Source organism: Canis lupus, chromosome 17, assembly GCF_003254725.2.
Source record: "Canis lupus dingo isolate Sandy chromosome 17, ASM325472v2, whole genome shotgun sequence".
Classification (NCBI taxonomy): domain Eukaryota; kingdom Metazoa; phylum Chordata; class Mammalia; order Carnivora; family Canidae; genus Canis; species Canis lupus.
Genome location: NC_064259.1, coordinates 63,604,031 through 63,617,901, shown reverse-complemented (window position 1 = coordinate 63,617,901; position 13,871 = coordinate 63,604,031). Strand labels below are relative to the sequence as shown.

General features: G+C 52.1%; 1 protein-coding gene across 4 annotated transcripts in view; it reads right to left on the bottom strand.

Annotated features, from left to right (window-relative positions):
* Nucleotides 1–13,871, bottom strand: part of KCND3 (potassium voltage-gated channel subfamily D member 3) — a 201,313-nt gene that overhangs the window by 12,963 nt on the left and 174,479 nt on the right. For all 4 annotated transcript variants that reach the window (XM_025452892.3, XM_025452891.3, XM_025452895.3 and 1 more), the window contains exon 3: nt 2,621–2,783. In XM_025452892.3, the coding sequence (XP_025308677.1) occupies nt 2,621–2,783 (163 nt within the window). The remainder of the gene's footprint in view (nt 1–2,620; nt 2,784–13,871) is intronic.

The following is a 13,871-nucleotide window of genomic DNA, read 5'->3' as shown; positions in this document are numbered from 1 at the left end:
TCACACACACTCACACATGCAAGTACAAGGAAACTGGGAAAGTCTGAACAGATTCGTGGATCGTATCAACATCCACATACTGCCGGTGATGATCTTAGAACTTCCATGTGAATCGATGCTTAGCTCGATAAAAATCACTAAAAAAGCCACCCACTCAAATGTTCCCCTTTTTGTCTACTGCCAGGCCTCCTCACTTTTTTTTTTTAAGATTTTATTTATTTATTTGACAGCACAAGCAGGGGAGCGGCAGGCTCCTCCATGAGCAGGGAGCCCAGTGTGGGGCTCGACCCCAGGGCCCCGGGAACATGACCTGAGTGAAAGCAGACACTTAATGGACTGGGCCACCAGGCTCCCTAGACCTCCTTACTTGATCTTCAGTTCACTTGGCTTTGAGAACCAAGTTTCCCAAGCAAGTGGCCATGGAGTGTGTTTTAATAACACCCTCAAGGAAGCGAGTCATGACGGGAAAGGATGACAACTTTTTAAGCATTTGCTTCACAGTTGAGGCAGGGAGCTTATCTGAGCATGTGGTCTGGGCTGAGAGCTCTCAGCTTCACTGACCTCCTGCCTGTCCTGTCTCGTCTCCACCACTGAGTCCCCTATACCTGCCTTCCTTGATTTTCAGTGACACTCAGTGTGGGAAGCAAGGCAGGATTCTTGTTTTCTTTTCTTTTCTTTTTTTTTTTTTCCTCTTGTAAGAAGCCCAAGGTGAAAGAGACAGAGCCAGCAACCTTGAGGAGAAATGTATCCAGGGAGGTGCAAACACTGAACATTTACTCTGATTTCAAAGGGAGAGGGAAGGTGGTCGGGAGGGAGCCAGGAGGGAGCGGCATCCTTGACAGCCACAGGAGGGGTACAGCGGGGCTGATCCTTCCGCATGTAGTCACACAGGGTGAGCTTTGGAATGTCCTGTTGGAGATGACCACTCTCCCCACCTCTCCGGGGGATGAACAGCAGGGGCTGGGATGCTCTAGAAGGCAGGTAAGGGTGTGGGCACTGAGGGGAAAGTGGCTTGCAGGAGCTATTTAGCGCCTGGCCGGCCTGGGCACAGCAGTGGGCTAGCCTGTGAGCTGGGATCCCGCTGGCCCTCACCCACTGGACCCAGACACCTGCACCAGGCCCACCCCTGGGAGGTGGGGGTGGGGTTGCTCTAGGACCCCCGGCCCTCATGATCCTTGATTGGGGATGCAGATCCCAGGCTCCCCCTGGCCCTTCCTTGAGGTGGTATAGTGAGGTTAGATAGTGTTTGTACCTGCCTGCTGGCCTGAACAGGGAGCAAGGTAAGAGTCCTATTTCTGGGATGGCTAGCAGGGGGTGCGGGGCTGGGGGAGGCCTGCAGTTTGGGTGAAGAGGTAGGAAACAGATGTGGAAGGGGATGGAGAGGACAGAACAGAACCAGCAGATCAGCCCAAGGCAGGCTGGCAACATCCCAGGTCAAGGTGAGTCAAAGGGTGGGCCCCTGTGGATGGGGAACCACCTGAGCTCACTCTGTGATTGCACCCTGTGTATTATCAAGTGTTCTATATAATCACCCATGTTTCAGAGCTGACCTTCATGAACTCTGTGACTTGGTTCCAGACAGCATATGCAGATATATTCTGAGGTTCTGGATCCCTCTGATGCGTCAAGGAAGCCCTGCTACTTGGTGTTTCCCCTGCAACTGGGGGACCGGGAGCAGGGCTCATGGGGCGGGGGGAACAAGCAGCTGCACGCACAGGGCCTGATGCACTGTAGGTACAGGAAATGTTTGTGGACTGAATGAACGAAAGAACAAAATAAGGACATGAATCTCAGGCCCTTATAAATGACTCTTTCAACGAGGCTTCCGCCAACATCCACTGTGCCCAGAAAGGCTCTACTGCACCCCCTGGAGGCTGAGCTGGTGCTGAAGGGGCACCCGTTTCAGCCCAGATCAAAAGAGAAATGGAAAACCTGATGGGTCCTCCCCTTGCCTGATGGGAATCTGGTAAAAGTCTCCACCCAAGAAGCTTCATGAGCCAGAGGCCCTAAAAAAAGCACCTGAGCCGACATTTGTCCTCACTCCATGGGCGAACCGGCGCATTCACCTGCCCTGCCTCCTTAAGTAGTGTTGGCCACCCTGAGGTGGCTGAAGCCTGTCCTGCCATTTGTCCTGGAACTCAGCGACCTCAGAATATCCTCCTTTCAGAGCACTTGCTTTTCTTCTCAGCCAATTCCTGTTTTGTCCATAGGTTCTGTGTAGGCTGGCGTGGGGTACTGGAGAGCTACTCTGTGCCCCAGGAAGTTCCTGGCAGGGAGACCAAGGGTCCAGGACACCAAGTGTCGGTGGCTGAGATCTTGAAAGGGGAAGCTGGGGCTCAAGGAAATCGCATAGAACATCCAGGAGGGAGGCAGTCAGCTCATGGATGATTGAGGATTTGTTGCACGTGGTGGCTGCCCGGGGCTCGGGGCTGGAGTGCAGGACATGGTGGGTAGGAAGGGACATGAAGCTGCCTTACCTTCCAAAGGAAGAGGTCATCTGTGTCGGGATCGGCCCGGGGAAGCCCAGGCCCGGCAACCTGACTGTCTCAGCGGCACAGGCATAAAGCAGTGGGCCGGGCCCCTGTCTGTGCTGCCACCCAGACTCCCAGCTGAGGCTTACCTTCTGTGCCCTGCGTTTATCGGCTCTCTGATTCTGGTGGTAAATCCGGCTGAAGTTGGACACGATCACAGGGACTGGCAGGGCAATGACCAAGACACCACTCAGGGAGCAGATGGAGCCAAAAATCTTCCCTGCAATTGTCTTGGGCACCATATCTCCATATCTAAGAGAGAGAGAGAGAGAGAGAGGAAGAAGGGGGGTCACTTGGGAAACAAGCCAGGCTTCCCTGCCCATCACTCATTCATCCATCCATCCATCCATCCATCCATCCATCCATCCATCTACTCATCTATCCACCCATCCACCCACCCTTCCACCCAATCACCCATCCACCCACCCACCCACTCAATCACCCATCCACCCACCCATCTACCCATCCATTCATCCATCCATCCAACAGTTGTTTCAAGTGCCTATTATGTGCCTACTGTGACCTGAGAGTGAACAAAACAGACAAGATCCCCATGTTCTCAGAGGCAACAACCTACAAGGGGATGACCATAAACAAGAAGGAGAACACATCAAAACGTTCACTTGTCATTATGTCTAAAAGAGAAGAGATACAGGGGTTGTGCCAGGAGGAGGCAGTGTCACCAGGGAGCTCTGAGGAGCCGACAGGTCAGCTGAGATCTAAAAGTCGTGCCACAGCTTGGGGAAGAGTGTGCTAGGCAGAGGGAACACAGACACAGAGGCCCTGAGGCTGGAGGGAGCATGGTCTGCTCTCAGAATACCTGCAGACCTGCTGCTGGGGGTGGAGGGTCATCATATAAGAGGAGGCCGAGGCCACCACACGGAGTGTGGATTGTGTGCTGAGTGCAATGAGCAGCCACGGATGAGTATTAGGAAGAAGAGCAGCATGATCGCATTTGTGTCCACAAACACAACCAAAAGGCCATGCTCTGTTCGCATGGGGATTTACTATGCAAGAAGCACTTGTGCATGCTTACCTCCCACGAGCTCCACGAACCGTGTGGGCTGTGTCCTCCCCACCGTGCAGACGCAGAAAGAGAGGCACACAGCAGGTGGACTGCCCGTGTTGGGGGACAGGCTGCGATTAAAACCCATTCTTCTTGCTTTTGTCAGTTTTATACCAACCTTACCATCTCAGAGGGCAACCAAGCACCCCCTGACTCGGCCCCTTAAGCCACAAAAGTGCTGGGACAGCTCTGGCTCTTCAGAGCTCCCAAGTACTTCACGCCCCGTAGGTGCCCCCGGCTGGTGCTCAGTCCCGGGCAGGCAGGCCAGAGCCTCTTTCCTCCAGTCCATAAGGGACTCTCCACAGCGGTTACATATTAGCCTCTTCATTATTAATAAATTAATAAATTAAAGCTCTTGGGCAAAGAGCTGTGATGACTCCTTTGGCTGAAGCCAGAAACACCATGTGTGGAGCAGAAGCAGGTGGAGGAGGACCAGAAAGTGCTGCCACTGAGACAGCGAGACTCACGGTCACTTGTCCTGAGGGGACCCAGGTGTCCTGAGGATGCAGAGAAGAGCTGGAGGGGATAGGGCAAATCTTTTCCGGGGTGGGGAGGGTGCCATCCTCATCTCCTAAGCACCTACGGGCCCTGTGGACGATATGCCAGCTGTTGACATGTGTCTGGTGAATGGATGAGTGACCTCCCTCACTGAGGCCTCCGGACACCCTGTGAATAGGCTCCTCTTTTGCAAACGCTCTTCCTTCTCCCTCAGTCTTGGCCCTCTGGCCCGGCTCACACCATCTCTACTGCGCCACCGGCACTAAACCTGAGTGAGGCAGCTCTTTGTGGGATTGCTGGTGTTAGGTTCTCCTCTCTGCTGTGCTGCTCAGGAGGGGCCTCCAGTGGTGCTCTGGAGAGCCTGGCTTCTGGACTCCAGCAAATTGGCGTCAAGCCCCAACCAGCTCACCATCAAATCACTGCATGATGTTGGGGCAATGTGACTTTGGGCCTCAGCCTCCTTGTCTGTTAAATGGAGACAGAATGAGTAACCCAGACCATTATCCTATTGTGACGTGTGCAGGTCCATAAATAATACGCACCATTGCTTTGGCCCAGGCGTCCTGGACTCCGTGGTCTCTGTTGCTGGGAAACTCTACAAACATAGCTGATGGTCCCACATTCAACTAATCCCAATGATGAAGAAAAGGAGGTTGTCCCTAGAGGCGAATCACAGTAGCTGGGACTTTCAAGGATATGACTGAAAGGTGGGCGTCGAGCTCATGGCCACGGAGGAAGTGAAGTATGGCAGGCGTATGTAAGCACGCTGTCCAAAAGGCTACATGTTGGGGTGGTGGAGGCTGGTGAAAAATGCTAAGGACATGGCAAGGTGGCTTTACCCCTGGGAAAAAAGAGCGAGGAGTGGAGCTACGTGTGCTCCTGGTGACATATGACAGAGAGCAAGCAGGACAGCTCAGCTCCTGAGCACTGCCTGGTTGAGAAGTCGGGACATGGCACAGAAATACTGAGACACTGGAGGCCGAAATGCTGCATTGATATTTTTGAAGACGAGGGAGAAGAAATCTAAGAAGCCACAGACCATCAGCTCTACCATCACACTGCTGGCAGAATTTGAGAGCAGACATTAAGTGGACAGCTTGCGAACACTTGGAAAATAAGCCATGTTGCTCACCAGCCAGTCACCTTATTTTTTGTTTTAGAGGGTTCGCTGGCTGGTGGTTTGGGAGACGGCTGCATGGTGATGTTCGCAAGCTGTGTTCCTGCCCCAGGTCCTCAAAGCCCCGACGGGGAGGAGGGATGGGTATGGACGACAGCGCCGTCAGTAGGGGAAGAACAAGACACCGGTCTCCCGTCATCTCCTAAAGATGACCTGGGCAGCCCCGTGCCCGCGAAGGAAGCTCCTGGCTTCTGTGTGGAAAGGGTCTCCTTTTGGTGAGAGGGGAAATAAGGAATGGATTGCAAGCTCGGTCTCCAGCGTGTGTTCCAGAATTTGTCAAGAACTTACATGAAGCCAGAGGGAGGCAGCATGGCCTAATGATTGAGAGGAGACTGAGCCCGGGCCCAGTTTGATCCCTGGCCCCACATTACTTACTGGTTAAACGACCTTGGGAAAGTTATTTAAGGGGAGCCTCTACCAACATAACATGGGTTTTATATACCTAACCCACAGGGTTGTTATAATCATTCAGGAGAGGATTCAAAAGAGGCACCAAGTGTTGTCTCTGGTAAATGTAAATTCTCTATAAATAGCCAGCACGGTGGGCACCTCTTGCTTTGCCCACTCCAGGCTCCTGTCTAGGAACTGTGCCCCCCACCCCACTAGGACATAACCTCCGTCCAGAGGAGCTGGTTCCCAGAGGAGCTGCTGTTTCCCTGCAAACGCTCTCCTATACCCCTGCTCCCACCGGGCACAGTTCCCAGGTTTCAGAACGAGGCATCTGACTCACACGAGGTCAGTGATCTCCTCTCCTGGGTTCATCTGTTAACAGCTTTACTGACATATAACTTATATATCATATAATTCACCCATTTAAATCCTACAATTCAGTATTTTGTTAAAAGATTTTACTTATTTATTTGAGAGGGAGAGCACACGAGTGAGGAGGTTGGGGCAGAGGGAGAGGGAGAGGGAGAATCAGGCTCCATGCTGAGCAGGGGGCCTGACACGGGGCCTTGAGCGCAGGGCCCGGGGATCACGACCTGAGCCAAAGGCAGGCACGTAACTGACGGAGCCCCCCCAGGTGCCTTCCACTCAGTACTTTTTTAGTGTATTTACGGAGTTGTGCTGCCATCATGACAGTCTAATTTTAGACCATTTTTATCACCTCTTCCCTCCAAAACCCCCGTCATATCCGGTAGCAGTGGGGGATCATCCCACCCCCGCCCCTCAGCCCCAAGCCACTACCAAACTGCTCTCTGGGTAGATTTCCTTCTCTTGGACGTTCCGCATGGATGGAATTGTAGAATACGTGGCCTTCTGTGTCTGCTTCCTTCACTTGGCCTGCTGTGCTGTGGCTGCAAGGTTCATCCCCGTCTTGGCAGGGTCACTAGTCCAGCCATTCTCATCACTGGACAATATCCCATCGTATGGACGTCCCGCATTTGCTTCTGCCCTCATCAGTTGAGGAACATTTGGGTTGTTTCTGCTCTGGAGCTGTTATGAATCAGTGCTGCCCTGAAGATTTGTGTACAGGTTTTTGTGCGGAAGTGTGTTTTCACTTCTCTAGGAGTCATGTGGTAGCTGCATGTCTAACAGTGTGGGGGACTGTCAAACTGTTTTCTAAAGCGGCTGCACCACTTTACGTTCCCACCAGCACTAAATTAAGGGCTCCACTTTCTCCATATGTTCACCGACACTTGTTACTATTTGTCTTTTCATTCTAGCCATCCTAGTGGGTGTGAAGTGGCATCTCACTGTGGCTTTGATTTGCATTTCTCCCTCTGGCTACTGATACCGGGCAACTTCTTCCCTTCCCTGGAGTCTCACCTTTGAGACGAGACCAGTCTCTTCTAAGAGGGTTGACACTGTGACGAGTAAATCTCTGGAGCTGTTGGCAGCCAAGTGTCCTGCCGCAGGAAGAAGCCAGGCTGTAGTCAGAGAAGGAGCAGGCTGACATGTTGAAAGAGGTGAGAGGTGCCCGGGGGCTCAGGGGTGAGCGTCTGCCTTTGGCCCAGGGTCCGGGATCGAGCCCCACATTGGGCTCCCCGCAGGGAGCCTGCTTCTCCCTCTGCCTGTGTCTCTGCCTCTCTCTCTGGGTCTCTCATGAATAAATAAATAAGATCTTTAAAAAAAAGAAAAGGTGAGAAAAGGGGAAGGGAGTCTGAGGGAGTCCAAATTCCTGCACTAATTCCGAGGACTGGCTTCACCTTCACCTTAGCCAATAGGTCCTTCTTTTTGACTCAGCACACCAACAAATTATTGCTTTTGTTTAAACCTTCTTCTACTCGGATCCCATGGTAATAATGACGACCATGATGGTGTTGATCAGGGGACTGCTGATGATTTTATTTTAAAATTAAGTTCCTTCACTGAAGTACAGCTGACACACAATATCCTATAGTTTCAGGCATGCATCATAGAGATTCAGTAGTTTTGGACATTACACAACGACCCCCATGATAAGTGTGGTTACATCTGACACCGGACAAAGTTCTTATGATACTGACCATTCTCTATGCTGAACGTTACATCCCTGTGACTTATTTATTTCATAACTGGAAGTTTATGCATCTTAATCCCCTTCATCTATCCCACCTACTTCATCTGTTGGATATTCTGGTAATCAACAGTTAGTTTCCTTTATTTACGAGTCTGTTTCTGTTGTGTTTTGTTTGCTCATTTATTTTGTTTTTTAGATTCCACATGTCAGTGAAATCATGCAGTGTCTGCCTTTCTCTGTCTGCGGCTGATTATTTTTAAGCAAGCTCTTCAAATTTCCAAATGACAGCATGACTATGAATTGAGGTCTTTCGGAGTCAAAGGGATTTTAACATGTAATCACAGGTGAAACCAGCCAGATTAATTTTAACAAAGATGAATGACAACACCAGCACTTTGATTCAAATAACCAACGACTTGTATAGTTGATGGGAAAAAACCAGCTTAAAAGTCATCCGTGTTAAAAATCACCAGGGAAATTTACCTTCAACGCAGCCACTGGCGTAATGCAGCTGCTAAAAAGCTAACGCCACCGTAGGCCGGATTGATGGGAGAACAGTGTCCAGAAAGAGGGAGTAGGTGTTTGTACTTGCCCCTTGGGACACATCGCTTCTAGGTTGCTGTGTGCAGTTCTGGGCACTATACATTCAGGAGGACATTGATGAACGGGATCATGTCCAGAGAAGGGAAGTTGGGATGGTGAATTGCCTGGAAATCCTCTCATAGAAGACACAATCAAAGGATGGGGAACATTGGCCTGATGCAGAGGGATGGGGAATGGAAGGATGGATGGGATAATGCACTGGAGCCTGTGCTGGGAACTTTCTCTGTACCTGTGGGTCTCACAGCAACCCCATTAGTCAATGCTCCTGAGGGATGTGGAGCCCATGTCCAGAGGAGACAGTGAAGTGTCCAAGGTCCTCAAGGACTAAGGGGCAGAACTGGTTGGAATCAAGCCCAGGGCGGTCTTTCCCCATTGTCTTGTTCTCTCCTTCACATTGGGCTCCTTTGGGGGGGGGGAGCGGGTGGATGGGGCGAGGATACCTTGGGGAAGGGCTCTGGGAGCCAGCCGGAGCCTATCCACTTCTCCAGCTCTGCTGCTGCAGCGGCAGTGGTCCCAAGTGGCCGTTAAAAGTGTGGACCCACAGTAAATCCTGGTTCTGTCACCTGTTAGCTGGGTGACTTTGAGCACATCACTGAACTTCTTTACCACGGTTCCTGGGACTGATAAAATATCAGTACCTACACTTCACTGGGTTGTTGTGAGGGATTAGTGAGGTCCTATTTGGAACATGCTCAATTCTGGCACATAAGGAAGAATCTTATTGATGTTTATTAAACAAATCCAGGGCCTAGACCACGGGGGCTTCTAGACCAGACATCAGTAAAAGCCTCCCAACTGGACTTCTCACTTCCACTCCTGTTCCCTTTTAATTTACAAAGAACCACATTCTTCTTCTTCTTCTTCTTCTTTTTTTTTTAAAGAACCACATTCTTAAAATGCACATCCAAGCACGTCCTTCCCCAGCTCAAACTTTAATAAATGTTGGTGGAATGTGTGAGTCAATGAATAAAACATACCTTGCGGTGTTGCAAAGACTACACGCTTGTTACACACTAAACACTCATTAAATGGCAGCTAATTATGATCACAGGGACAGCGATGGCCAGTGGCCTTGGCCCAGGGCCTCCTGGGTCCCACCTGGGTAGGGGCCCCGAGGTGCAGGAGCTGACAGGGATTCTCTAAGTTCTAATGGCATGTATGGCCTATTTTCCTTGTGGATTTTCAAGCCAAGAAAGGCGTGAGAAAACAACAAAAAAAGAAAATGTCATGGCCTAGAAAAAAAAAAAATTTCAAGCCTTAGCCTTATTTCCTTTTTGTCTTCCTTGTCTCTTGCAAATAAGGACTCCCTTCCCCCAGCCCTCATCCTGGCTCTGAAAGTGGAGGAAGGGGAGGGACTAGGAAGCCCCTCCTGGAGGTGACCCCCGGGGACAGAGGAGCTAGGGCGCTCACCCCAGACTTAGGACTCATACCCAGACCTCACCTGGGGCCACAGTGAGGCAGCTGCCTGCCTCTGACCCCATGGGGGGCGGGGTGGGGGCTCAGGGACCCGGTACCTCTCAGTAGTCTGCAGTGATGTCTGGGCTGCGGCAAGAGCAGGGGAGCTTACCCTCCTAATATGGGAGACTAATTAATTTGTATTAGGGTTTAGGGATAATTAAACTTTTTATCTGAACTTAAGCTGCACAAACCACCCGCCTTGTACAATTAATTGCTGCCTCCACTTCCTCCTCCAGGTGCTGAGAGATAAGTGCGAGCCCAGCTCCTGCTCTGATTCTGCCTGCCTCTCAGGCAGGGGCGAGGCCATGTATCTGGCGGGGAGTCCCTTCGTTCCTGGAGGCCAGACACTGTCCACTCAGGGCCCAGCTTCTGGAGCTCCGTCAAGGAGACACGTCCTTGATGAGTTTCCTCCAGGGGGACATTAGCACCTCAGCGCCACACCCACTCCTGCACCCACCTTATTCCTCTTCTGCTCTGGACCCCTGGGATTGGGGATGCGGATGGGGGATGAGAGCAGCCCTGGTGGGCGGGTTCAGGCTGGGGAAGGCCTCCTTGAGCAGGCTGGGCACCATGGCAAGTTCCAGAGACTTTCCTTGTCCAGAGCAAAGGACAATGGCAGACCACCCCGGAGCACACACACTAAAACCCCAGCTTGCCTGGTGTGTTCATCCCTTGACAGACATCTGGTCAGCCTCTTTGCATGTCCAGGTCCCCTCCCATGGAGCAGGATTGCTGTCGGTTTTTTTGTTTTGTTTTGTTTTTGTTTTTGTCTTATATCATGTCAGGTACTGTGAAGACTTGACCTCATTTGCTCCCTCCAGCAACCCTAAGAAATAGATACGATTATTATCCTTATGTTCCTGGTGAGGAAACTGAAGCACAGAGTGACTAATACACCCAAGGTCACTTGGCTTGTCAGCAGAGGAACCAGGTCTCTGACATTCCCAATCTCTGCACACAATGACTAGTCCTTATGGCCCAAAGCCATGGTCCCTGAGAAGCCATCATGGCAGGCGGAAGTCTGGTTAGAGAGCAAGGGCCTCAGTGCTGACGGCATCCAGGGCAGCGGCCTAGCTGAAACCTACCAATGACTTTAGCCCTGTGCTGTCGATTCTTGAGGAGGGGGACTTGGAAGATCCAATGAGAACCTCAGAGCACTTTTCCTTTCTACTGCATGCCTCTCCATCCATCCCCAACCCCCCAAATCAACCCACGTCTCTGGTCGTGTCCCCGCAGCCAGGCACTCTCCTGAGTTCACCCGCAAGGTGGCCGCAGTGGTGAGCCAAGAGCCAAAGGATGGGTTCGCATTTGGAACCTTAAGTTTCCTCTGAAAACTCCACCTGAGGTGGACCCACAGGGGAGAACTGAGGCTCAGAGCAGGATGGCCTAACAACCACGGTAACAATTCACCAATAGTCTATTTTTATGACATCCATGTGCACCATTCTATCTTCCTGACAACCTTACGAGGCATCATTAGCCTCATTTTTGAGGAAAGTGCAGCTGGGAGAGGCCGAGTAGCATGCACGGGGTCACCTGCTTGGCCAAGCCTGCGCTCCAAGTGAGTCTCATGTGGCTTCAGAGTATCCCTCTTTCTCTGTGTCCCACTACAGGAAGGGACAGAGGTGCGAAGAGACATGTTTCTGGCTTCCACCAGCGCAGAATCTGGGGAAAAGGGGATGCATGAGCCTTCCAGGCCAGTGGTGTGGTTGGCCTGTAGTGCAGGGTCACAGCTGGTCATGGCTGCGGGGTCTTGGCCCCTGGGAGTCTGTGGCAATGCTTTCCACGTCCTGTCCCTCCATAGCAGTTGTGCTGGGTAACAAAGCTATTCTCAACCACAGTTCCCCAAACTTGAACGTGCATCAGAATGACCTGGAAGGCTGGTTAGAACAGACTACTGGGCTCTCCCCTTAGCTTTCTGATTCTGTAGGTCTGGAGTGTGACCCCCGAACAGGTATTCTAACCACGTCTCAGTGACACCCATGGTGCCATCTGGGGAACACACTTAGAGAATCACTGCTCTGAACCATCCTCTCTGCACAGGTCACAGATCTGCAGATTCACAGAACATCAGAGCCACAGCAAGCAGCCTCCGAGCAGCCCTTGTACCTAGGAGGAAACTGAGACACCAAGATCGGATATCAGGTGGCAGAGCCTGTCTGAATGGCTCAGAGAAATACCTGGGCATTGTTTACGCCGCACACAGCACCCTAACCTGGACGGGCCCACACATTTCCACCTCTGTCCCTCTGGATTGATTGGATTAATCAAACACCCGCTTGTGTCCCTCACTTTGCTGGATGCCTGGGGATACAGAGCTAAACAGACAGGCATGTCCTGCCCACACGTGCCCTGAGCTTACAGTCTCAGAGAGGACAGACAAGTAAATCTTGACGGAGCTTCCATGTCATAATGCTACGAGAAGCGTACACACGGGCTCCAGTGTGTGCAAGAAAGAAGTGGCTCTCAATCAGGCTGGGGAGGGGGCTGGAGGGTGGGTTGGCCAGAGGACCTCCTGGAGGTGGTGGCCCCAGCTGACTTCTTGAGCTGGGAAGCATAGGGCTTACCCAAGGAACCTGAGACATTACTGGCTGCAGGAAGGGGCAGATGGGGGATGAGGCTAGAGGAGCAGTCGCAGAAGGTCCTTCTGCGTTAATCCAAGGACTCTGAGCTTTCTCCCAAAGGCCGTGGGAACCGGTGAAGGACGGTAAGTGGGGGACATGATGTGATCAGACGTTCATCTTTGGAAGATCACCCTGAAGGCAGGTGGAGGAGGCGCTGGATGGAGATGACAGCAGAGGTGAGGGCGACCAGTTAAGAGGCTATGGAGCTGGTCCAGGCAGGGAGGGAGGGGACAGAGATGTAGCATTGAGGAATCATGACTTGCTGGACTTGGTCACTGGCCTCAGGGTGAGGGTGAATAGAGGGAAGAACCTGGGGGGCCTTGGGCCTGGGAGACAGGGCAAGCCGTGTGGGTCTCCAGCCAAGCTCCCACCATCCCTTCCTCCTGCCTTCTACCCTAGCCAGCGCCTCGGGCCCCTCTGTGACCACACGTCGTTCACCAGGCTCTTCCCGTTGCTGGAAAGGATCCTCTCTCTCCTTCCCCAGACAACAACTACTCATCTTCCTAGATGCCGTTCACATGTCACCTCCCTTAGCAGCCCCCTCCCCAAAACAGAGCATCACTCACTCCTCTTTCCACCTCCACTTACTCTTCTCTGCAGAAACACCCACCCCCCGAAATGGCTGTGTGCCCCATTTCGACGAGTGCAGCCTGAGCATGGGGCTGTCCGTCTCTGCGTCCCTGGTGCCTGGCACGGTACATGATGCACAGTAGGGACGTGATAATTCAGAGTGAGTAGGAGAGAGAGCGGCTACTCTGGTGTGTGTCCCTTCAGATGTGTGTCATCTGAAGATGGCCCTGGGGCTGGCTTCTTCTGGGATCAGACTGCAAGCTCCAGGAGGGGAGAGGCTGGATCCTCAGCACCTGGAACCAAGCCTGGCACAGGATGTGCACTCAGGGTCTGTTGAACGAGTGAGCGAACCATAAACAGATTTAGCAATGGAACTGCTGACTCCAGCAGATGAGATGATCAGGGAACCCTTCTGCTGCAAAACATCCACATTCTGAATAAAATACAGCCTTTGATGAGCTGCTGGGTTCACGTGTGGCAGCGGAAATACATCTTACCCCCAATAAAAAGAGACAAACCACAGGGGGATATCACAGTGGGGAGGAGGGAGCTGTCAGCAGAGGGAGGAACACTGCTGCTCTGAGGCCACTGGCCTACCGCAACTGCTCACCGGTGACCCGTCACTGCAAACTGACCCTTTGCACCAACAGCAGAAAGGGACTCTCAGAGTCTTCAGGAGAAGCCAGGCCCACACGTGGACTCAGATGCTCTCAACATGGTCGAGTCACCCGGCTTCTGGGAAAGCCAGATTTAAGACCTGACAGGGGGAAAACCCCCTTAACCCTGGCCTTCAGGGTTCTGACAGGTTAAGATCCTGAGTTTGCTTAAAACAACAACAACAACAACCACACGTGAAGAAGCAAGCAACCATGAATGCAGAGTCAACAGGAAAAACCGACGA